Genomic DNA, 22,570 nt, shown 5'->3' with positions numbered 1-22,570 from the left:
GTTTTTGTGCAATATAAATGCAATATAGGCATCACATGATCACAAAATCTCCTTATAAAAAATAAGATGGAACACTTTCCTTCTTAATGTTTGCAACAACTTACAAATAACTGTCCATTTTTAACATAGAAGTTTATGACACTTACCTTTTACGATTAAGTGAATGATTTTAGGCCGCGGATTGCGTTCACTCTGTATAGAGCAGGTATATAAGCCTTCATCCGTTACATCCACTTTCTGTATTTGTAGACTGTATTCATGTTTATCACCCATATTTGATACGATGGACACACGAGGATCCACTGACCATTTGTCATTCCCTGCGAATATTATACTGGAACGGTTCAACCATGCTCCTTTTGAGATCCCATCCAAAAGGTAGCACCTGAAAGATGAAAAGACAGACAATTAAAATTCTAGGTCATTTAAAGGGGACCAGTCACGCTGTCAAACAGCCTTGATCAACATTACAGCCCTCTAAATAAACATTCAGAACAAATCATGACATTTTGTGGAATATCTGTGGAACCCATAAAGTGTGATTGCAACGTCTCCTAGAGTTCATTTGGACAGTTACAGCTGGTCGGGCCATGGCTGTATCAGCACTGCACAGCATGACCACGTCCCCTCATCTACTGGAGGTCATTTTGCTTTTCAACTTTGTAAGGATCTGTGATTTCTGTGGAATTTACCATCGCTCTTACTCTGAATCAGCCAATATGCTGACTTGTGTTGTTGAATGGCATGCATGAAAAAAGTCTTTATCGCACACTGCTGAAAGACTGTGAACAAGGTAACCATAAAATTGCTGATTCTGTTAACAATCTGAACTGCATTTGTACTGAGAAACATTCGCCTGTGTTCAAAACTCTTCAAGCTAGAAAATTTCAAGAAGGATTAAAGTTTGGACTTTTTAACAGCACCAAATTCAGATTGAACACTTTCCTTGGACACTCGACAGGAACAGAAGACCTCAGTTGAGGTGTCTGTAATATCTAAGCTAACATTGCTTTAACTGCTGGGATGAGAGCTCGCTTGACATTGTTACAAATGTTTGTCTCAGCTCAGTAGAGTTAGCTGTGAATTCATTTTTCATTCATAATCTGAGCTTCCGAATAAACAATGAAAATGTAAATCGTGCTAGACTATCATACTACACTCCAACTGCTCCTATGGCTAGTTCTGTATTCCCGGTTGGTAAACTGCCTTTTCTGTTGTGAGCTTGAAGGAGCTGGGTTAGTGTTTGGTTGTGGATACAGTTTCTGTTGTGACTGAGTTTGAGGGGGATAAGCGAGTGAATGGGAACGTCAGGCCACTGCAGTGTTTCTTGGGAGATGAGTTCTCCTATGTTTTTCAAACCTCTGGCATCATGTAGCAGCTTCTGACACTAAAAATAACCCAATGTGACTTTTCTCCTTTAATTAAAGACTCAAATTTTCAACAAGATTACTGACTGATTGGCAGCAGCAAGTGCCAATAGCAGTAGACCTTCAGAATTTCTCACTAACTCCCTGTTCCTGTGATAACCAAACTTCACCTGTATTTAAGCAATAGACCGTGAGAGGAAATGTATTATCCCTCACAGGTGTGGTGTTATTTGGGAGAACACACGACCTTAGGTGTTCTTAGAATATTAACATACCAAAAATTGCTTAAAATACAGGTGATTCTAATGCTTTTATACCCTAAAGTATGCTTTTATGCTTTTTCTAATGCTTTCATAAAGAAAGCAAAGAGACTTCTAACATTGTTCCAAATCTATGGATTTATTGGCAATTACTTTTACCCAAGAAAGCAGTTCCAGCTGTTTAAAGCAAAGTGATCATTGTTAGCAGCAACTGATATAATTAAGAATATCCATACTCTTGAATGGCCATCAATGGCCATTCTATGTTTCTATTTCTACATTGATAAAAAGGATAAAGACTGCAGTTTGTTAGTTACTGGATAGTGGCTATTTGCTGTTTAGCTCTTTACTTTAGCCCATTTATTTAATGTTAAAAGTTTATGAGGCTGAACTGCGAAAAACAGATGCTTACATGTGTTTTGGCTGGATTTTACAGGAAAGTGCAACATTAGTAACAAGATAAATAAAATCGTTAAATTAGGTTGATGGTTGCGAAGCCTTTGCAATCAATGACTGTTGTCTTTAGACATGCCTACTCAATAGGACTCAGATCCGTGATTGACTTGGCTTGTGAGGAACATTCCAATTTTTGGCTGTGAAAAACTCCAAGTTAAGACGCTTCTGAACACATCCGAACTCACCCTGCTGCTGTCGGCATTCACATCAATAAAGACAAATGAGGCAGTTTCACTGGGAGCTGTGCATGCCCATACGACCATGTTTCACAGATGAGGAGGTACGCTTGGATGAGTGATTCTTTTATCAACACTTTTCTCATTCACTCACTCTGGTACAACTTAATCTTCAGCTCATCTGGACGTAAGACTTTGTCCAAGAACGCTGCAGTCTGCTCTTAAAGCTCACCAGAGGTTCACATCTAATAGTAAACTCTCCAAGGCCATGCTGCTGTATTTACTCTCTTTATGATAGCAGCCTTTCACATTTATGCTCACAACCTGGAGAGTGTTCCTGACCTGTTCGACATACTAAAGGTATTCTCTGGTCATCCACTACTGTTGTCTTCCATGGCGTGCCAGGTTATTTGCTACTGGCACATCTCTCTCAACTGAGCAGCCAATTTTGCAATTACTTGCTGCCCCCAAAATAGAAGGGGACAAAAAAATGTAAATCCTTTACATGATATGGATCACAATGTCGTTTTAACAATTTGGAATCATGGTTTTCAATAATATAAAACAGATAAAAGTATAAAATGATTCTAATATGATGTTAGGACTAATTAACCTCACAGGTCTTAAATAATTGGCAGAAGGGGGTAAAAGCAGCTTTTAGCAACTTTTAGACGTGTTTAGACTCCAGAAAGGTAACAGAGCTGTGGACAATAACTGAGATACCTGTTTAACATCAAGAATAAAGTTATAAAAAATGCCAAATATTTTTAAAATAAGTGTTAAATTTCATGGCTGATAACTTGACAAGTATGGGAAATTGTTATTAGAGGTGGGCAATATGACAAAATGTAATATTGTAATACTTCTGGAAGTACAAAACATGATGTGTCACGATATTTCATTTCTCTGACATCCGATAAGTACAGATGAAATAGGGCCATATTTTAAAAATACTACCAAAAAACTATGAATCCAATTACTTTTATTCAACATCTGACACACTATGCTGAACTAAATCCAATGAAACATGACTAATTATGCTCTCTTTATAATCAAGAAAGCTGCTTCAAGTGCTTTTTAAATACGGACAATATCCACAATATGCTTACAAAAGCATATTGTCACATAATGTGATATATTCTATCACAATAATGATAAATATTGTCATACTGCCCAGCTCTACTTTGTTACCAAAAAACGTATTAAACACCTAAAAATAGTCAGTATTCCCAGCTAACATATTTAGTCATTAATTAATTTCAAAACCAATGAACTAGAAGAGTTTCTGTTCAAATACATATAGACTGCATTGTAAATCTCTGCACTGTAAATGCTTGAAATTCTTCATAGTTGATCTGGAGCTTGCACTCTCACAGATACTTGTGCTCCTGCCAATTGACCTATTTCACTCATACTGATTCATATTTATCAAATTTCAGAGTAAGAATGCTGATCTGGGATGAGTTAATGTCTTTTACATAGCATGGAATAGTCTTACGTGGACTGATGAGGCCTGAGGTAGATCACTGTTCCTTCTAACTACAGAGACCTTGATAAATACAGATCATTGTGTGTGCTATGAATGGGGAATAATGTAATGTAGCAGATTTAAATCTACACTCTGATTCGGGTTCTGGTGGCAGAGCTATCCACTAATGAAACACGGCAAGGCGTGTACCATTTCCTCATACTGTAGCTGTATTTAATTGAGTTGTCAACAGAGAGTACAGAGAGTACCTCTAGTACTGTACTGTCCGTTGGTTCTCCAGACATGATCATTATTTGCCTTGACATGGTCCGCATAGCATCACACCTTCACTTTTTTAAAGACGTTATTAAAATATTCAGGAGGAGCATACAAAAGCTGTACTCTCTAGCCCATAAAGAACCAAGATAGGCCATTATTGGACAATGGTTATTCTCATAATAATCATTCCTCGCCAGAGATAAAAAATATCCAATATATCATAACTGTCCATTTGTTTTCCTACATCAGTTGAGCACAGCAGCTGTGCTTTACATCATGTGAAAATTTGATGAATGGACCAACAGACACAGTCCAAATTAACTTGGAAAATATTACATTAACTTACATTAAAAGTAAAAAATGTTTTGCCCTCTCTGACAAACTTACCATTTTGGAAACGCCTTTTTTGGACAGTGAAGACATACAGCATCCAAGTAATATTACTACATACTACATACTGTATGCCACATTCTCAAATGTTCATGTGTCCATTTGAGATTTGTTTTTTTCCTTTTTTTTTTTTAACAAAACTAATGGAGCAGACAGGTCTCTGGAATCATTACGGTCTAGTTCGCTTCTTTGCTTTACCCCCAACTCATAACAGGCAATCCAAGGAGGATTTTTACAAACTCCAAAAATCTTTAAGTGTTGCCTAATTTGACTAACCCAGATATTTCATGACTTTTATGGAGTCAAAAGAACTTCTTTGGCATTCATCAAACAAAGCTTGAAACAGATTATAGTCATCTCTCATATGGATGAGTAAACAAAGCAGGGTTTAAAGTTGCCAGCTCAAGGCTGCCAGCTCAGCCAGTACAGTCACATGGACTGGAAATCTGATTTGGCTCATAAAACTTCACCCTATACTTCAAGCCAAATTTATTCCTCTGACAACAAGCCCAGCAGCTTACAGATTAAACCAAAGGCAAAGATGTACAACAGGCATGACAAAGAGACCCCAACAACAAGACAGAATCAAACAGAATCAAATAGAATAGAATAGAATAGAATAGAATAGAACATGGTACACATTTGAATGTGGCAATGGTGTAAATAAAGGGATATTCAGACACAAACCCTTGATTCCACCAATTTTCCAAAATGTCTGCTTGACTCAACATTTGAGATGTAAGCAAAGTCCATCAGTGGTTTGATATGAAATGGTTAAACTCACTGACTTATTGAATGATGTGTTTACAGTGTGTTGATAGGAACCAGGGGTCTCGATGTCTACAATGCAAATACAGCCATTTTATTACAATGCAATATGACCAGTGAACTGACATGTCTTCAGAGTTTTTATATGTAACATTGATAATGGTAAAATTGTCATGCATCCCTCCAGCCATGACTCCCAGGACTCCAATTCCCAGAACCCTCTGGGTGAACACATGACGTCAAGGTCACCTGGCTCCACCTATCAGAGATCAGCTTCCCCTGACTATTGATGTTCTTCACCTGTTTTATCTATCATATGACTAGATCCAGTTAGTTTATAAGCCTGGGCTTTAGGCTAGGTTAGTTGCGAGGTATTGCTTCTTCATAGAGCTACTGAGCGGCCTTGTTTGTGTTCTGATCTGCTTTTTGTGTATCTGACCCACTGTTTGTATTTTTGACTCTCCCATTTGTCTGTGCCCTTTTTGGACTTTGGTTGCCTGGATTTATGTGTGTTATGTTTGTACATTGTTGGCTCAGTTTGCTTTTGACCTTCACCCGTTTTTCGACCTAAATTATGGATTTTGGACAAACTAGTAAAGCATCTTGTTCACATTTTACCACACGCGTCTGACTCGTTACAAAAATAGTGGCAAATATGAAAAAATACTTACATTTCTCCACACCCTCAGAAAAAAGATATGAAACTGTCACTGAGGCAGTACCCCTCTTGTCACTGGGGTGGTAACCTCAAGGGTACATCTCAGTACCTTTAGTCATGGAGCATAATTGTATCATAATCCACTGAAATTATATTTTCTAAGTTGTATTAATTCAACCCACCCCATCTCGTTTCCAGGCTTTTTATTTTATTGTTCTGTTTTAAAACATTAGGTTATGAAAAGGTACAAATATATACTTTTCACCTGGGTAAAACTTATTTAAGGTACACAATTGGACCTTAAAGCCGCTGTTGTACCTTTGATGGTACATTTACACTGTTTGATGAACAAAAATGTACCTGCACAGAGCCTTTATTTCTGACAGAGCAGGACGGAGCATTTCTGAATGACTTTGTTTAAATCATAACAATTTATACAGACATTCTGAAAAATTGTTGGAATTCCTCAATTTAATCAGTATTTAAGCAGGATTTAAGCAGTGATTTAAAAAATTAATATGCCTGCATATAAATAATTTGCATTATAAAGAACATACTGTACACTCTCAGAAAAATGGGTATTAAACTGTCACAGGGCGGTACACCTTTTGTCACTAGGGTGGGACCCTCAAGAGCACATCTTCAGTATGTTTCGTTAGGAAACATAACTGTAATATATTTCATTGCAGTTCTATTTTTTAAGTTGTACTGACTCCCCACACACTGTCTCGACTCCAGACCTTTTTATTTATTGTTCTGTTTAGAAACACTAGGTAGTGAAAAGGTACAGTCTTAAAAAAGAAGGTTTGTCAAGCATTCTTAAGTAAAGAAAAAGGTTCTATATAAAATCATGAACACTCAAAGCACCCTTTGTATGACTAAAGGGTTCTTTGCATCATGAAAGGCTTCCTCAGATTGATGGAGAATGTGCTGTATATGGTTCCATATGGCACCTTTCTGAAAGGGTTCTATAAAGCACCTAAAAGGGTTCTTCTATTGTTGTGATGTCAAGCAGGTCTGTAGAATCTTTGAGAGTATATTTACATTGTTTGTACCTAAATGAAAAGGTACCTGCACAGAACCTTTATTTCTAACAGTGTACAGTAACAGCAAAAGCCAAAAAGAAACACAAATCAGTGCTACAGTCATACAACAGCCTCTTTATATGAACAGCTTTCAAGATGAACATGTACAGTATGTGCATTCCAGACAGTCTCCGACACACAGAAAGGAAAAATCTGTTCCATAAAAACTTGTCTCCTCAGTCTCTCTTAATTAGGTGGATGGTCACGGACTTCATTAGCATTTGGTCTTACACTGACAAGCCTCTTCGAGGAGATGTCAACAAAAAAAAAAATCACAAAAATTCCTTTAATAGTCTGATGGTTAATGAATTCATAAACAAGCGGGTTTCTGATGCAAAGGTTATACCAAACTACTGTTTGAACCATGTGTGCACTGTGGGGTTTGCAGCCTAAACTACTGAGAGAAATCACAGTAATCAAGGCATGCCTGATACTACTTCGAATTTCCCTTAATCATCTTTATTCATCGCCTCAGAGCTTTTGCCCTCAAGGCAAGCCTCTCCATATCCAGGGTGGGCTTTTTCATCTGCTTTCCCTTTAGATACCCAGTAGGAGGGGAGCTTCCGACTGTGTAACAGGAGGTTAAATTAATTGTTTCACTGACCCCGGGGAACATATTTAGATGCTTCTTTTGCAGATGAAACAGTCATTAAACAGGTATTTATCTATTTATCTAATAGAAAACGAAGGCACACAAAACGGCAGACTCACTCACTGCGTCTTTGAAATAGTTGATGGAAATAAGGTGCTAAAAAGAGTTCTTCGGAGCAATGCCACTGAAGAATCTCTTTTGGTCTCCAAAAGAACCTTACAACAGATGAACCACATTTGGTACCAAAAAAGCCTTTCAATAGAAGAATCAATTTCATGTTGCTTAAAGAACCTTTTGACAGAAGCACCACTTTTGGTTATTCTCCTAGAGAACCTTTCATTCGTTGGCTCTTTAGAAAAACCTAATCGAAAGAAACTCTTAATCAAGCTGTTCATTACTGAGCCCAAAACTGGTTCTTCTACTGCGTTGCTCCAAAAACCCTTTCTTTCATTTATTTTAGGATTGTAGGATTGGAGCATAATGGAGGAAGAAGGTACAGCAGATATGTAGGGTTCTTTTAAAATATTCAAAAAGGTTTAAAGCTAATTACCATATGGTGTTGAAAAGATCCAGATTGTGTTTCTGTTATGCAGACTAATTTCTGCATTTGGTGGTGAGCCATAATTATCACAGCTAGAAGACATCACTTTGTTTGACCCAGATATTTTTTTTCTTTTTTTACAGTTGAATGACTCACTAAAAACAAAATATGTTCCCTGGAAAGATCTCAGAGACTGTGTTCATCAAGCAGAGTTCAGAATATTTAGTCCATACTGAGCAGATGGTTGAAGATGGCTGAAGATATAGTAACATCTACAGATATTTCCTCATGAAACAGACCGTACGGAAACGCTAACACCACAAACCAGTATTAAATGCCTATAAAGTTGTATTTTTTTTCTACAAGCTAGGATTACACAATACCATATTTTAAGATCATACTGAAGAAATAATGCATCAGCTAGCTCTTTCCAAGTCATTTTGAGACATTTCTTTTGGTCCATGTTTCATTAAATTTAAATACAATGTGAATGCCAATAGGTATTTTCAAATTATGTACAGAAAAATGGCAAAAATGGAGATACAAGGTTTTGTTCCAACAGCAGCACAACATAAATCTGTGAACAGATGGGAATCCAGCTCAACGTAAAGCGTGACCACTAACTTTAACTGATATTACTAACTTTACTTGATATTATCATTGAGGATGAAGTGGTGGGCAGCTTTTGCCCACTTGGCCCAGACCACAAAGGAGCTAGCAGTCAAGAAATACGACAGAGACTGGAACTCAGCAGAACAAGGATCAAGGAGCTTGAGAACATCTTCAAATACAAGGTTGTGTCTCTACAAACAAAGATAAGAACTGTCCAGGCTTTGGTCTTTTCTGTGGTTCTCTATGGATGTGAAAGCAGGACAGAAATAATTATGTCTTTAAAACTTCAATGCTGGCAATGAGTTTTGAGAGTACCTTGGATGGCAAAGAAAACAAACAATTTGATTCTTGACCAAGCCTCACTTCTTACTCAAAGCCCTGATGACCAAACTGAAGCCTCTTATTTCTGACATATTATGAAAGAAACTAATGGAAAAGACAATTATGCTTGGAATGGTTGAAGGTATAAGAGGAAGAGGGCGACCAGCAACAAGATGGATGGAGACAACCAGAGGAATTCATCAACCAGCCATTGATAAGTCTAAAGATCCAAATAGAAGACAGGATATTCTGGAGACACACTAAGCAAATGGTGTTTAGGAGGAGTTAGAATCGACTTGACACGTAAAGTAATATTAATAATAGCATTTACGACACTGAGTACTGAATATGTAGGGGCCTAGTGTTAAGTATACAGATGCAGCGGTTAGTCATCTTCACTCTGTAACTCATGCTACTTTAAAAAAAGACATTGTGCTTTTATAAAACTTTCTGGAGTGGCAGTTTGTCAGCGCCTCTTCATCATGGCTAAAACATTCACCAGACCTTTTTACAACCAAGTCACATAAGAAGACACAGTGTTAGCTGTAGAGCTCCACTGTTTCCAGCTGCCGTTAGGGTAGTTTTTTATTTTAAAGAACAAAAAACAGAATCACAATTTTGTGTGTGTTATTTTAACAACATGTATTAAAAATCTGATTAACAGTGTCAGTTCTGTTCTAGTTCATAACCCATCCAAAATATCCCATTACAAAAGGCCAAGCATTTTTCTCCTGCTATCACTGTTACATTTTCACACAGTGACTGCTGTCTGCCACACAGAGCGGAATGGGCTATTCATTAGAATTTAAATGATTGACTTTTATTGTATTTAGCCAGTGGATGTTCATAAATGTTGGCTATTCATTAGACCAGAGATCCTCAACTCTGGGCCTTCAGTCCAGTTTCTAGTCATGGATTTTTGGTCCAGTGATAACAAAATCCAGCACTGGAATTGGATTAAAGGTCCAGAGTTGAAGATATCTAGATTGGACCAATGTGTTCAAAAATCTGGATAAAACAGTCAAATCTTCTGCAGATAAAGATTTCAGCTCTATTAAATGCGATTCAGTCTGTTGAACTGGTGATACACATTTCTTGGCTTTATGCATATCTAAAGGCATTAATAATGAAATAAAGCAAATCAAGCAAGAGCAAGAATAAGCATGCAAACTCAATAATGCATTCTGACACGTCTGTGTTAAATCTGTTAATTGCTCATTCCAGAGAAGTTCAATTTAAGCAAAGCACAGGAACAACCATGCTGTTAATTTTATTCGTATTTTTTAACAGAAAGTAGCACTGTCTTCAGTTTCACAGCCTTATTTGCGGTAACGTAAGTGACGCTGCATCACCACAGTACCACCTAAAACATACCAAAACTGAGCATTTAAACTCACTGTGTTTCACTGTGATTCCAGGACACAAATAAACTGCAAGGAGACGTGCTCATGTCTGACTTATAATTCATGAACAAAAAAACTACTCCAAAAACAACAATAATAACTGTTATTATTCATTTTCAACTGTTATCCAAATTATTACCTGAGAGCAGCACATTGGCAACAACAATTCTGGAACAATTCTGACACACAATTATAAAAAATATAAAAACTTGTGTCAAAAAATCAGGGCCCTGTCTTATGAAGCAGGATTTCTTACTTAACCAGCTGACTTGACACTTACGGTATGTGTCCACTTGCACTTTTTCTTGACTCATTCCACCACACCGGATATCTCTGCTCACCGCTGGTGGGCATTTCTATGTCGTTATGGAAATGAAGGAACCATACTGAACATATCTGGGGCACTAAACAATCTGACAAGCTGTCCGCTGTTGCACAGAAGCTTACAATGAGACTAGAATACATACATATGCTTTTTTTGCTTATATCTTTTTCTACACACAAAATAGAACATTTGCTTGCTCAGTCTTAATAGCAAGCTTGCTAGCTACCTTAGCACTTATCAAGTAACCTGTATGATTTAAATTCTGCCCCAATTACACACACACACACACATTTTCTAAACCGCTTATCCTCTTGGGTCACAGGGGGTGCTGGAGTGTTTGCCAGTCTTGATGAAGATCAGTCTGCCGCTGCCTGACTGGCTAAACGCAGCGCGGCGGCCGCATTTATTTGCATACAGTTGAAACCTGCTGAACTTTTTCAGCTTTTTCCGCACCGCAAACCATCATGCACTGCGCGATAAGGCAGAGCTCTCATTTGAAATGAATAGGATGCGGCAAGGTGACACACACCATTAGTTTGATCTACTCTGGATTTTCTGTCTCATGACAGTGGATCACCTTTTACTGAGCTACATTACATTAGCAACTTTATGCTGCAAGCTTAATCTGCTTCAGGGCAGGTTAAATTCTAAACAGATTATAGACCAATAAGGGCCAAGCTTCTGACCCATCAGGAGCAGTCTACTGATTTGATCGGGTACCCACTGCTCGCCAGCCTTCTGGACCAGTTTGACCATCATCGAGCTTCCCGCTGTACAATGCTGTGCAAACCTCACCTGCATGAACTGACCCTCCTGATACTGCTGCTGCACAGACTATAATTATTTAATCAGAGCCATTGCTTCACCTGTTTTTCCCCTTTTCTATAAATATTCAATATTTTATACTAACATTAAAACCTTCTCCTCTGTTCATTTTGCTCGTGTTATTGTTTTGCTATCCAATGTCGACCAGAGGAGGATGGGTTCCCCTTCTGAGTCTTGGTTCCTCTCAAGGTTTCTTCCTCTTGCTCTTAGGGAGTTTTTCCTTGCCACTATCGCCACTGGCGACGCTCATGGGGGCTCAGACCTGGATTTTTCTGTAAAGCTGCTTTGCGACAACGCCAGTTGTAACAAGCGGCACATAAATAAACTTTGACTTGACTTGACTACTGACAAAGATAGACCCCTCTTGTCTTTTCGTGTGAGACATTTTTTTCTCTTCCTGAACTTTTTGGCATCAATCAAGTGAAAAATATTGCTTTTCAAAGGAGGAAACAAGCCAGATTACATAGATATAAAGAGTTTATGGTCTTTGTAAGACAGGGACCAGTTTTAGTTAAAAAAAAAACAAAAACAACAACAAAAAAAAAAAAATAAAATATATATATATATATATATATATATATATATATATATATATATATATATCCCACTAAGACTGCGGCTACAAACTCATTTCCCACAACATAACGGTTGAAGCTACTTCCGCCTGACTGCCAGGATGAGTGACATGCTGTGTTAGTCTTAATGAAAGGCCAAAGACAGATTTCCTCTAGTTGACTGTAGCACACATTATGTTTTTTAAAGGACTTCTGTCAGATTAGATGTCACAAAGCCTACTAGCAACTAAATGGTGAACATTATGAGGTATCCAGTATTTCTGAATTATACAGAGTATATAAATAATCTTACTCTACAGAAGCTAACAGAGGCAAGCACAAACAACCAGATATAGTCTACAGCTATTGCTAACCATTTTTGTGGTAACATTGTTCAGGTGATATAGTGCTATACAGTAACAATGCCAACTTTAAACTACTGTCTGTCGTTTATTAGCTTTTTTCTTTGTAATTAAGGTTCACATAAGTGTTTGTAGACTGGGGGCAGTTGTGGGCTGGAGGTTAGGGAACCAGCCCCGTCCATGACTGAAGTGCCCTTGAGCAAGGCACCTAACCCCCAGTTGCTCCCTGGGTGCCGTGGACAGGGCTGCCCACCGCCCTGGGAAAGTGTGCTCACTGCCTCCCAGTGTGTGTGTTCACTAGTGTGCATGTATGTGGGTGCTTCACTGCACGGGTGGGTTAAATGTGGCGGTCTAATTCCACAATGTGCAAACAAAGTTGGCTAATGGTTCTGAATTCAATTCAATTCATTCTGAAGATTATCATTATAAGATGATCATTATTTAGAAAATGAAAACTTCATTTTTAACCAGTTCAACTAGTGGCCAAAAAATCAGCTGATGGAGGGTTTAAAAGGGAATTCTGTTTACCATTGTGTTATACTATTTTTGCTTTTAACAATATTTAGTAATCATATGGGGACTGAAGACCTAAACTGATTCAGTTTTAAAAGGGGAATTTCTTGCCATTCTTCTAAGTCTTCAGTTGTGTGACTGTAAAGGTCCGTCACAGTCATATTTTAACCTTAATAAGATGCAGAATGTGGCTTAGTATTATCATGTTGAAGTAAGCGTGTACGGCCCTAAAAAAAGAAAAGCGTCTAGAGGGCAGCATGTGCTGCTCCAAAAATCAGTATTAATAGTGCAAGTTACTACTAACACCACCCTATATCTTTACGCTGGATGGTCCCTTTCTTCTTTAACCTGCAGAATACGACGTCCATTATTTCCAAAAATAATCTTAAAGGTTGACTCGTCAGACCACAGCACACATTTCCACTGAGAATCAGTTCACTTCAAAAAAGCTTGAGCCCAGAGAAGTCAACAGCATCTCTGGATGTTGCTGACATATGACTTCTGCTGTGTTTGTTGACGACATATTTGCAAAGTACTCCTGAGTCTATGTGGTGATTTCCATCACAGAAGCATGACTGTTTTCAATATAGTTCAATCACGAGTCACAGGTATTTTTATATTTGTGGTTTTCGGGTTTTCCTTTACGCACAAAGATTTCCCTGGATTCGCTGAATCTTTTAATGATATTGCGCACTGTAGAGGGTGAAATAACCCAAAATTGATGAACATTATTTTTAAAATTGTTGGATTTTTTGCTGATGCATTTTTGCCAAAGTGGCGAGCCTCAACCCATCCTAGGCCATAAAGAACTAGGCCTTTACTGGATGCTCCTTTTATATCCAAGCTGGACTGCAACAACTATTCAACATTTAACAATGTTCTTAGTCTAAATTGCCTCATTTTAACTTCTTTGGAATGTCATCATTTTAAGAATGAGCATTTATTTATAAAAAACAATGAAGCTAATAAGATAAAACATTAATATCTCATCTTTGTGTTGCTTCTGTTCAAATACAGGTTAAAGTAGATTTCTAAATCACTGCTTTCTGTTCTCATTTGTATTTTACCTACTGTCCCAATCTTTATAGAACTGACTTTGTATAACCCAAAGAAAAGTTATTTTTGAGTTGCAACTATTTTACCATTATCAGCATTACATACAAAAACTAAAAGACACATGTACATTAACTGGTGGTTTTGGATAGTTGATACAATGGCTATATTTGAGCGGTAGACATTATGACCTTGGTTCCTATCATCACCACTGTAAAGGAATCAGAGTTGGTAAATTTCTCTACAATGCTCAACAAACCAATCTGCAAGACCTTGATTACATCTCACTGTATGAGTGAATCATGCAGAGTTTTGGTAAAATCTGTTATTTTTAAACAGGTGACTCAAATGACACAGTTTACATTGAATAAAGTTTCTTCTTCTGGCATACAAAAGTTTTTTTTTCTTCTTCCATTTGGCTGTGCGTCTCTGGGGAAGGCAATTGGACATGCTCTCATTTGGGAGCACCCGGATGATACTGTTCCTTCGCCCTCCTTTGTAGAAGACATACTGATTCAGTCAGTCTCCAAACACCCATATAGTTCAGTCAAGTGATTCAGCCAAGTTTCCTCTCAATTAGCTGTAAAAGACTAACTTAGATTCTCGCAGTAGCTGTTACAGTAATGGGATGCTCCAGAACTGAGCCTTTCTGGGGGTCTGTCCTCTGTCTCAGGTCTCCTCAGCTATATGAAACCTGATGTGAATAAACTGTCAAAGATGTTACAACAACTGACAAGTCAGGAGATCACATGCAGTCTCCACAGATCTGAGAATACAAACAAACCTAGGTTCCAAGGTTGTGCGTGCAGGGGTAAAAACGCTGCATAGCTTTGTCACTGCATCTTATCTCGCGCTGGCAATCCCAGCTGTGCTGTCGTTGGCTGGGAGTCCTCAGGGAACGCAATTGGACGCATGCTCATTGGGGAATGGCTGGATGTTATTGTTTCTTCTTCTTTCTCCTTCTCCTTTGTGTAGTGACATACTGATTCACTCAGGCGTCTATATAGTCTGATAAACAGCCCACTTCATCCTCAAATCTCTGTAGATTACACCATAAGACGGGGTACGGTTTGCCATACTGCGTGTGGATGTTAGCGTGACGTGCACTCAGGCGAATGTAATCCGGTTTTCATTTTCATATGACTGAACACCACACTGGTTTATCCCTTACATAACACATCTTTACTTGCAGAGAATTTACAGTTAAAGGAATAGTTTGGGATTTTGACACCTAGTCGATTGTACCTAGCTGTTTTGAAATCCATCCAGCAGCTCTAACTGCGTTTCTTAGAAAGTGCTGTTGACATCATTGTCTGTTACAATCACAAGATCTTCACAATCCAAAATCTCTGACTTTGTTGTGTGAGCTGTGTGACTGAGGTTCTGGGAGCAATCCTGTTTTACCATTTCTCCTGGAGGCATGAAAACCACCACTGTGAAGCTTTGCCCTTTTTCACCAAGTCTGAACACAAGCTGATGGAAGCACACCAATCGGGCTGAAATTCTCTTAAGACTTGCTGTGTGATCCCATGGTGGTGGCAATAACTACAGCATGTCCATCCCAGTCCTACAAGACCTTAGTCCAGCACAGTTTGGTGCTCAAAGGCACCTGATTCAACTCAGCAGTTAGTCTTGTTACCAGGTTTAAAAATCTTTGAGGAAAGAAATCACCAAAATGCAGTCTAAGACCGGAATTGGACACCCCCCAGCCTAAAGTAATGCCCCCAGATAAAACGCCATGGTGAAATAAAGTCTTTAAAAAAAACTAACTGTGTGACTGAGTTAATTTCAGTCCTTGTAAAAAGTCAAAAGTATCTGTGATCTTTGGGGAAGGTAAACGTGACTAAACAATAGAATAGGCCCTGACAGATTATACTTCACTTTCTTCCACTGACGTTTCAAAATTACTATGTAATTAAGCTGTTACGGTGTAAAAAGTGGTTCCGAGTGATCTGATGAATGGTGCTCCATTAACATGAAACTTACCTAGTCAGAACTGTTCACAGTGATGGTGGAATAGGAACCAGACGTCTAAAGAGCTCTAAAGCTATGTCACAGAAAGCTATAGCATGAAATGGTTACAAATATGTTGCTTGATGCTTGGTTTACTAGTTTTGAGAAAAGATTTTGCCCCAAAATATATTATTTAAATCCAGTCACAGCGGGGTGGTGTATACAGTGCACTGTAAGGCAAAATAGTCCCCACAAAAAAAAGATTTTCAGATTTACCACTATTTTATCATTTCCAACCATATACACTTTATGGCTATAAGTATGTGGACACCTGACCCTCACACCTATAAGTATTTATTAGACATCCCCTTCCAAAACCATGAGCATTCATTTGGACTTGCTCCTGGCATCCACCAAAGCCAGATTTGTCTATCAGACTGAGAGACAGTGAAGCATGATTCATCAATTCAGAGACCAATGGCAGTGTGCTCTACACCACTCCAGCAGACGCTTGGCATTGCACATAGAGTATTAGGCTTATGTGCAGCTGCTCAGCAATGAAAACCCATTTCATGAAGCTCCTGATACACAATTCTTGTGCTAATGTTGCTTCCAGAGGCAGTTTGGAACTCTGCAACAGAGGATAGGATGCAATTGCTACGCTCAGATAACAGATAACATGTGCTATAAGTTCACTCAGCACATATAGGTCCCCTGGTTCCTATTACCTCCAATGTAATCTGAGTGTTTCTCTACAATGCAGCGGGGTTAAACGTATGGATATCCAAACTCACAGCATTTGTTTACTTAATCATATATTAAAATAAGGCAACACATGCGCAAAGGGATCGCAAGAGCTGCATTCTATTTTTACAGGGTCCCTAAGCACAGGATGTCAGTAAAGGGAACTGCAGTTGATAAAAATCTTCATCGGAACGTCCTACCATGTCATTATCAAACCTGTATCTTCAAGAGGCCTGCAATAACCGATGGGTAAACTTTTTTGCAGCTTACTGCAAAGGGGTAAACTGCTGTTCACTACTCCCTGGGTGGTCTGAAGTTCCCTTCCAACAGATCTTTTTCACTCCCTGTGGTTTAAAATTACCCTTAAAATGTCTGAATACCTTGGGCAGTACACTTTGCAGGGAACTATGAAGGTGACCGGAATATACCCACAGAGAAAATCCCAGAGAGGTGCTAGTGGAAATTAGCATTATCACAACAATGGAAACCGGATCAACAAAGGCTTCTTTTAAAGTGAAGGTTCAGGTTGTGGAGATGACCACAGGGAAAAGGAGTAATGCTTTGCATCAATGGCACTGTTTATTTACAACAATATGAAATATTTTGTAGTTGGAATTTGTTAAAATGGAACCAAATACTCAGACGGCCATCAGTATACTTGCCGGGGGTGTCCACATACAGCCTGCGTGTGAGAAACACTGGCAATACACTATTTGACATCAAACCAGTCTGAAAGACTTGGTTACATCTCAACCACTGATTATGCTGACTTTCAGAGAAAAACAGTGGAGTTCCTATTAAAGTTGAGGCTCTGTCATCCTAAAGAAAAGTGTTAAATCTGTCTTCTGGTGCCTTAAAAAACTCCTAGGCCAATAAAAGACTGTGAAGGACTTGTTATGAGATGCTGAACAAATTTGTCTTGAAAGCACCATCAAATTGCCTCGTCAGAGCGAAACTGCCCAAAAGGATCCAGACATTTAGATATCATCAGCACAGTAGCTGTGAATCACACTTATATAAGCTGTTTACAACAAGTCCAGCATCAGCAAGTAAAGTGATATATCAGCTGGTAGTCATCTGCCTGATCTCAGTAGGCCTGTATCCTATAGCCAGGACAGATAACTCATTTAAGCTTCATTGGGATTCTGTTGTACTTTCAGTCTTTGTACTCAATTATACATGGAGATGTTATGAGTTTTGCTTTGCTTGCTCAAGCGGAGCGAGTAGTATTAGCTTGTTTTAAATTCAACTCACTCCATTATCTCAGCTTCTGTCTGATATCAGGTCAGACTTTCAGGAAGCCACATGGGCAAGTAGCATCAGATATAAATGTCTGTTGAGAATTCTAATAATGTAAGCTAGGGCTGCACAATATGGACAGAATACTAGCAAGATATGGACAAAACACAAAATACTGGTATTGCTATTATATTGCTGCATACAGTGATAAGCCATAACATTAAAATCCTTGTTGCTATACTTATGATCAATTTTATCAGCTCAGCTTACCATATATGTGCACTTTGCAGTTCTACAATTACAGACTGTGGTGGTCTTGACTTTTTTTTTGTATTTTTTTGTAATTTGAACTACAAATTGCACCTATATGGTAAGTGAAGCTGATAATATGGACAATAAGGCCCAATCTCATTTCTTATTTTTATCCCTACCCCTGTTTTTCACCTTGTATCTTGAGTTACAAGGGGCAGTGGTTGAGTCTTCCCCTACAAAACAACCCTAAAAAACAGGCTACCAGTAATCTGTAGGCAACCCAGCGAGACTGCAGTGGTAGCAAAGGAGCGTTAAAGTTTAGCAACCTTGCAGCTGGTATTTAGTTAAATGTAGGGCATCGTATGTCTTCGAAGAGGGGGGTGCGACAATTATTAATTATCGCCCACCCCTAATTATTTGATGATATGAAGCTGAAGCTATTCGCTAACATCTTGTTTAAATTTTGCTGTTCCACCTCCATTTAAGGTAGAACGGAATATTTAGCTAGCTAGCTACCAAGACATCAGCATCCTACTAGCGATTTTATGCTTGTTATGAAGAAAGGGATCATATTACACTGAAACGACATTAAACTAAGATAATGCAATGGTTATTGTAATTTTTCAACAGAGAAAATACTCATATTTGTGGCCTTCGTTGGTCGCTTGCGCAATCTTGCAAGTTTTTTTTTTTTTCTCTCATAACACTCCATTTGAAGGGCCCTGTAGCCCTAACACTTTGCCCTACCCCTCCATCTCAACAAAAATTGGGACACCCTACCCCTAGGCATGAACACGCAAACACCGCCTGGGGGCCGTATGTGTTGCGTAATGTGCTGAGAGAGAGAGAGAGACGAGCCACGTGAGTCACAGAGCGAACTGTTAGAGAGAAACTCTGCTTATGTATGGCATAGCTGTGGCCAACAATAGCTGGAGAACAAAGAACCACAACTTTTGTGAAAGCTGTGTTGAACACTACAGTACGCTCACCAAACACCTTATTAGGAACACTACTAATCCTGGTAGGGCTCCTTTTGCTCTCAAAACAGCCTCAATTCAATTGTGTTCGGTCCATTTTCACATGATTGCATCAAGCAATTCCTGCTGTTTCAGGTGCACTTTCATCCTGCAAATCTACCACATCCTAAAAGTGTTCTATTGGATTCAGATTCAGTGACTGAGAAAGCCACTAAAGAACAACAAGCTCATTGTCACGTTCACGAAAACAATTTGAGACGACTTTTGCTTTGTGACATGGTGCACCATCAGGCTGGTGGCCATGACGGCATGCACAGGGTCAGCAACAATACTCAAACAAGCTGTGGCATTCAAGTGATTATTGATTGGCATTAAGGACCCAGAGTATGCCAAAAAACGTGACCCACACCATTACACCACCTCCACCAGCCTGTACTGTTGTCAGAAGGTGGGTTTCAGCCCATTAATTCATGCTGTTGGGCCAAATACTGACCCTACCATCTGTGTGCCTCAGCAGAAACTGAAATTCGTCATCCGCAGCCATGGTGATACGATCCGAACAGCTGCCTCTCATTGGATGTTTTTTCTTTATTGCACCATTCTGAGCAAACTCTAGAGACTGTTGTGCCTGAAAATCCCAGGACATCTCAAAATCACTGAGATCACACCCCCCCCCCAATCTAACAGTTAATGAGAACATTACCTGAAGCTGCTGGCTTGTATCTGCACAATTTTATGCACTGCATTGCTGCCACATGATTGGCTGATTAGATAATTGCATGAATGAGTAGGAGTACAGGCATTCCTTATAAAGTGCTCGGTGATTGTATAATAACACATAAATGAATCAATTATATGAAATGATTAAAGTGAAATGAGTAAAGATTGTCCTGCATTCGTTTTGACCAAAATAATTTACTTTAGTTAATGTATCATTAACGCCTTTATTTACCAAAACACCCACAAAAAACACTCATCTGGAACTATGATCAGGATCCACACACCACATGAAAAAAACATGACTGGCTAGAGGGCTTATTTGCATTATGGTTTCATGGCTAGCCACGGCGTATGAGAGGACATTTAATTCGTGTGTTGACTTTTTACAAAATACCAGTAAAAATCCATTTCCATATATTACCGCCCATGAGTTTCATTTCATTTTCTGTGCCCGTGGTGGACATGAACTTCATAGCGCCGGTAGACTGGCTCTGCAGTCCACATGCTACATTACTAACATCACATGGTGACTACTAAAGACAGAAAATAAACCCAACAACAACTTTTCAAACATGTGACAGGGCTTTCACAGCTGAATCATTCAAAACGAAGCGATATCACGTAATGTTCATAAACATAAAAGTTTGGTTTGGAGTTGCAAACTGCCAGCCATTTGTGCCGATGAGAGACATTATCAGTGATATAGCTGTGTGCAGTGACAACGAGATATCACTGGGCAGAAAGAGTTTATGGCAAAGTCATTCTCAAAAATATGTTATTAAATATATGCATTTTTTTCAGCAACCATTTACGATTCCACAGAGCTATCCCTCTACAATACCTGTATCGCAAAGGCTAATATCACAATAACAATTAACAAACCATCTCTTGCACAGCAGTAATACAAGCCATAGAGAGAGCCTAAGTCAATCTTCTGCTGCTCTCTGCAACAAGCAGAACTGCTGAGGCATAACACAGAAACTTAGAAGTAATATCCTAGAAGTAATAGTTTTATGCTCATTAGCATATTGCCGCAACGATCTTACGAGCTCAAGCTGGGTGATTCCAAAGCATATCGTTCTAATTTAATGTGCTTTCCTCAAAGTTATCGTTCAAACAACAGGTACTCCCTCCTACAGAATAAGCAGAACTTCATGGAAGTTCACTTGTTCACCCTGGCTAACAGAGATAGGCAAATCCCACTGAACTTTGAATGCTATCTTCCCTTTACAAATATTGGAATAATTATGTGTAGGAGGGCCCATTGGGACCCAGCCATATTCTGCGTGACCTATTTCTGTTTGCTGACTTTCTGTAAGCAGCTCATTTCTCTGAGCCTAACATACCCTTTACCCTCTAATGCACTGGAAGAACTAGGTTATCGGGAGAAGCTGCCATTCTTTTTACAAGCTCGCTTTGCTATTATAGATACTTCAATGATTCAAAATAAAGTCCAATGAAGAAAGTAAACCCACTCGCTGAGACTTCCTGGTGAAAGTTCAGATTGTCTGGCAGGCGACTTCACAGATGGATCATGGGGTAACAACCTACAAAATCTGCTCTGGTTCGCCATTTATAATAAGGGCAGAAGTATTACATTCCAGGCGTGATAGGACCCCTGTCAGCAATGTGCATCTGAGTGAAAAAGAGAGCGAGAGGAGAGATGAATGGAGAAAATTCCATGAATGCTTGTCCTTTTAAAATACTGCCTCCTTTTTTCGGCCGGCTGAAACTCTTAGGTTAAGCTTTCAATGAGACCATTTGGCAGGGATTATGGCCTTCTTAACATCTGTCCCACAAAGGTCTTTGATTCATAAAAGTGATTTGAGAGCACAATTGAATTCATAGACCACCTACTGTATTGGGCCATGCTTTAATCAGATGTGAGCACAGATCAGGGGGATTAGTAACACTAAAATGTAATCAATGTGATTAAAAATGAAGATTCACATGCAAAGCAACATGACAATGACCTAGCAGCACCGCAGCCTTATGAGCAGGCTGAATTTAAATGTAGTGCTGTGTGGAGAGCTTCAGCCCATTCAAGACCTGCTATGATAAGCCAAGAAAAAGAGCCACCTGCAGTAGACTGTAAAGACCCACAACCATCACGGGCATGAAAAAGTATGGCACATAGCCAGAGTAGCCAAGGCAACACGCATCTAAGCAATGCATCTAGGAAAAATGGAGATGTCAGTGGTACCTGAGCCCAGTTTAAGGACCTTGCACAGAACCTTGCCTCTTCAATCTAGTCTTGGTCTGGGCCTGGTGACAGTTAACCAAGTTACAGTAACAGCTCCCAACCTTGATACAAACTACTTTTCCTCCAGTACAAAAAAAATCACGCATATATTGATTCATTTCATTCAAACCAACTTTTAAACATGTAGGAAACATGATATCCTACATTAATTACCTTTATTTACTGTACCTGGATGAAGTAAAATTCAGCTGTTGAGCTGCTGATTCTTCTTCTTCGTTTTAGTATTATTATTATTATTATTATTATTAGTATTATTAGTATTATTATTATTATTAGTAGTAGTAGTAGTAGTAGTACTAGTAGTAGTAGAAGTAGTATCTATGTACATTCGTCTACTGATACATCTGGCTATGTCATCAGTGACGTTTCTAGAAGATGCACTTATAGAGCTAATAATAATAATAATAATAATAA

The 22,570-nt window shown here is 38.8% G+C and overlaps 1 protein-coding gene across 1 annotated transcript in view; it reads right to left on the bottom strand.

Moving 5' to 3' along the window:
• negr1 (neuronal growth regulator 1) overlaps positions 1-22,570 on the bottom strand; it is a 154,572-nt gene that overhangs the window by 105,273 nt on the left and 26,729 nt on the right. The window contains exon 2 of the mRNA XM_036570697.1: positions 147-385. Coding sequence (XP_036426590.1) covers positions 147-385 — 239 coding nt within the window. The remainder of the gene's footprint in view (positions 1-146; positions 386-22,570) is intronic.

Source organism: Colossoma macropomum, unplaced genomic scaffold (genome assembly GCF_904425465.1).
Source record: "Colossoma macropomum unplaced genomic scaffold, Colossoma_macropomum, whole genome shotgun sequence".
Taxonomy (NCBI): domain Eukaryota; kingdom Metazoa; phylum Chordata; class Actinopteri; order Characiformes; family Serrasalmidae; genus Colossoma; species Colossoma macropomum.
Note: the sequence above shows the minus strand (reverse complement) of the source record. Positions and strands in the feature narration are given on the sequence as shown.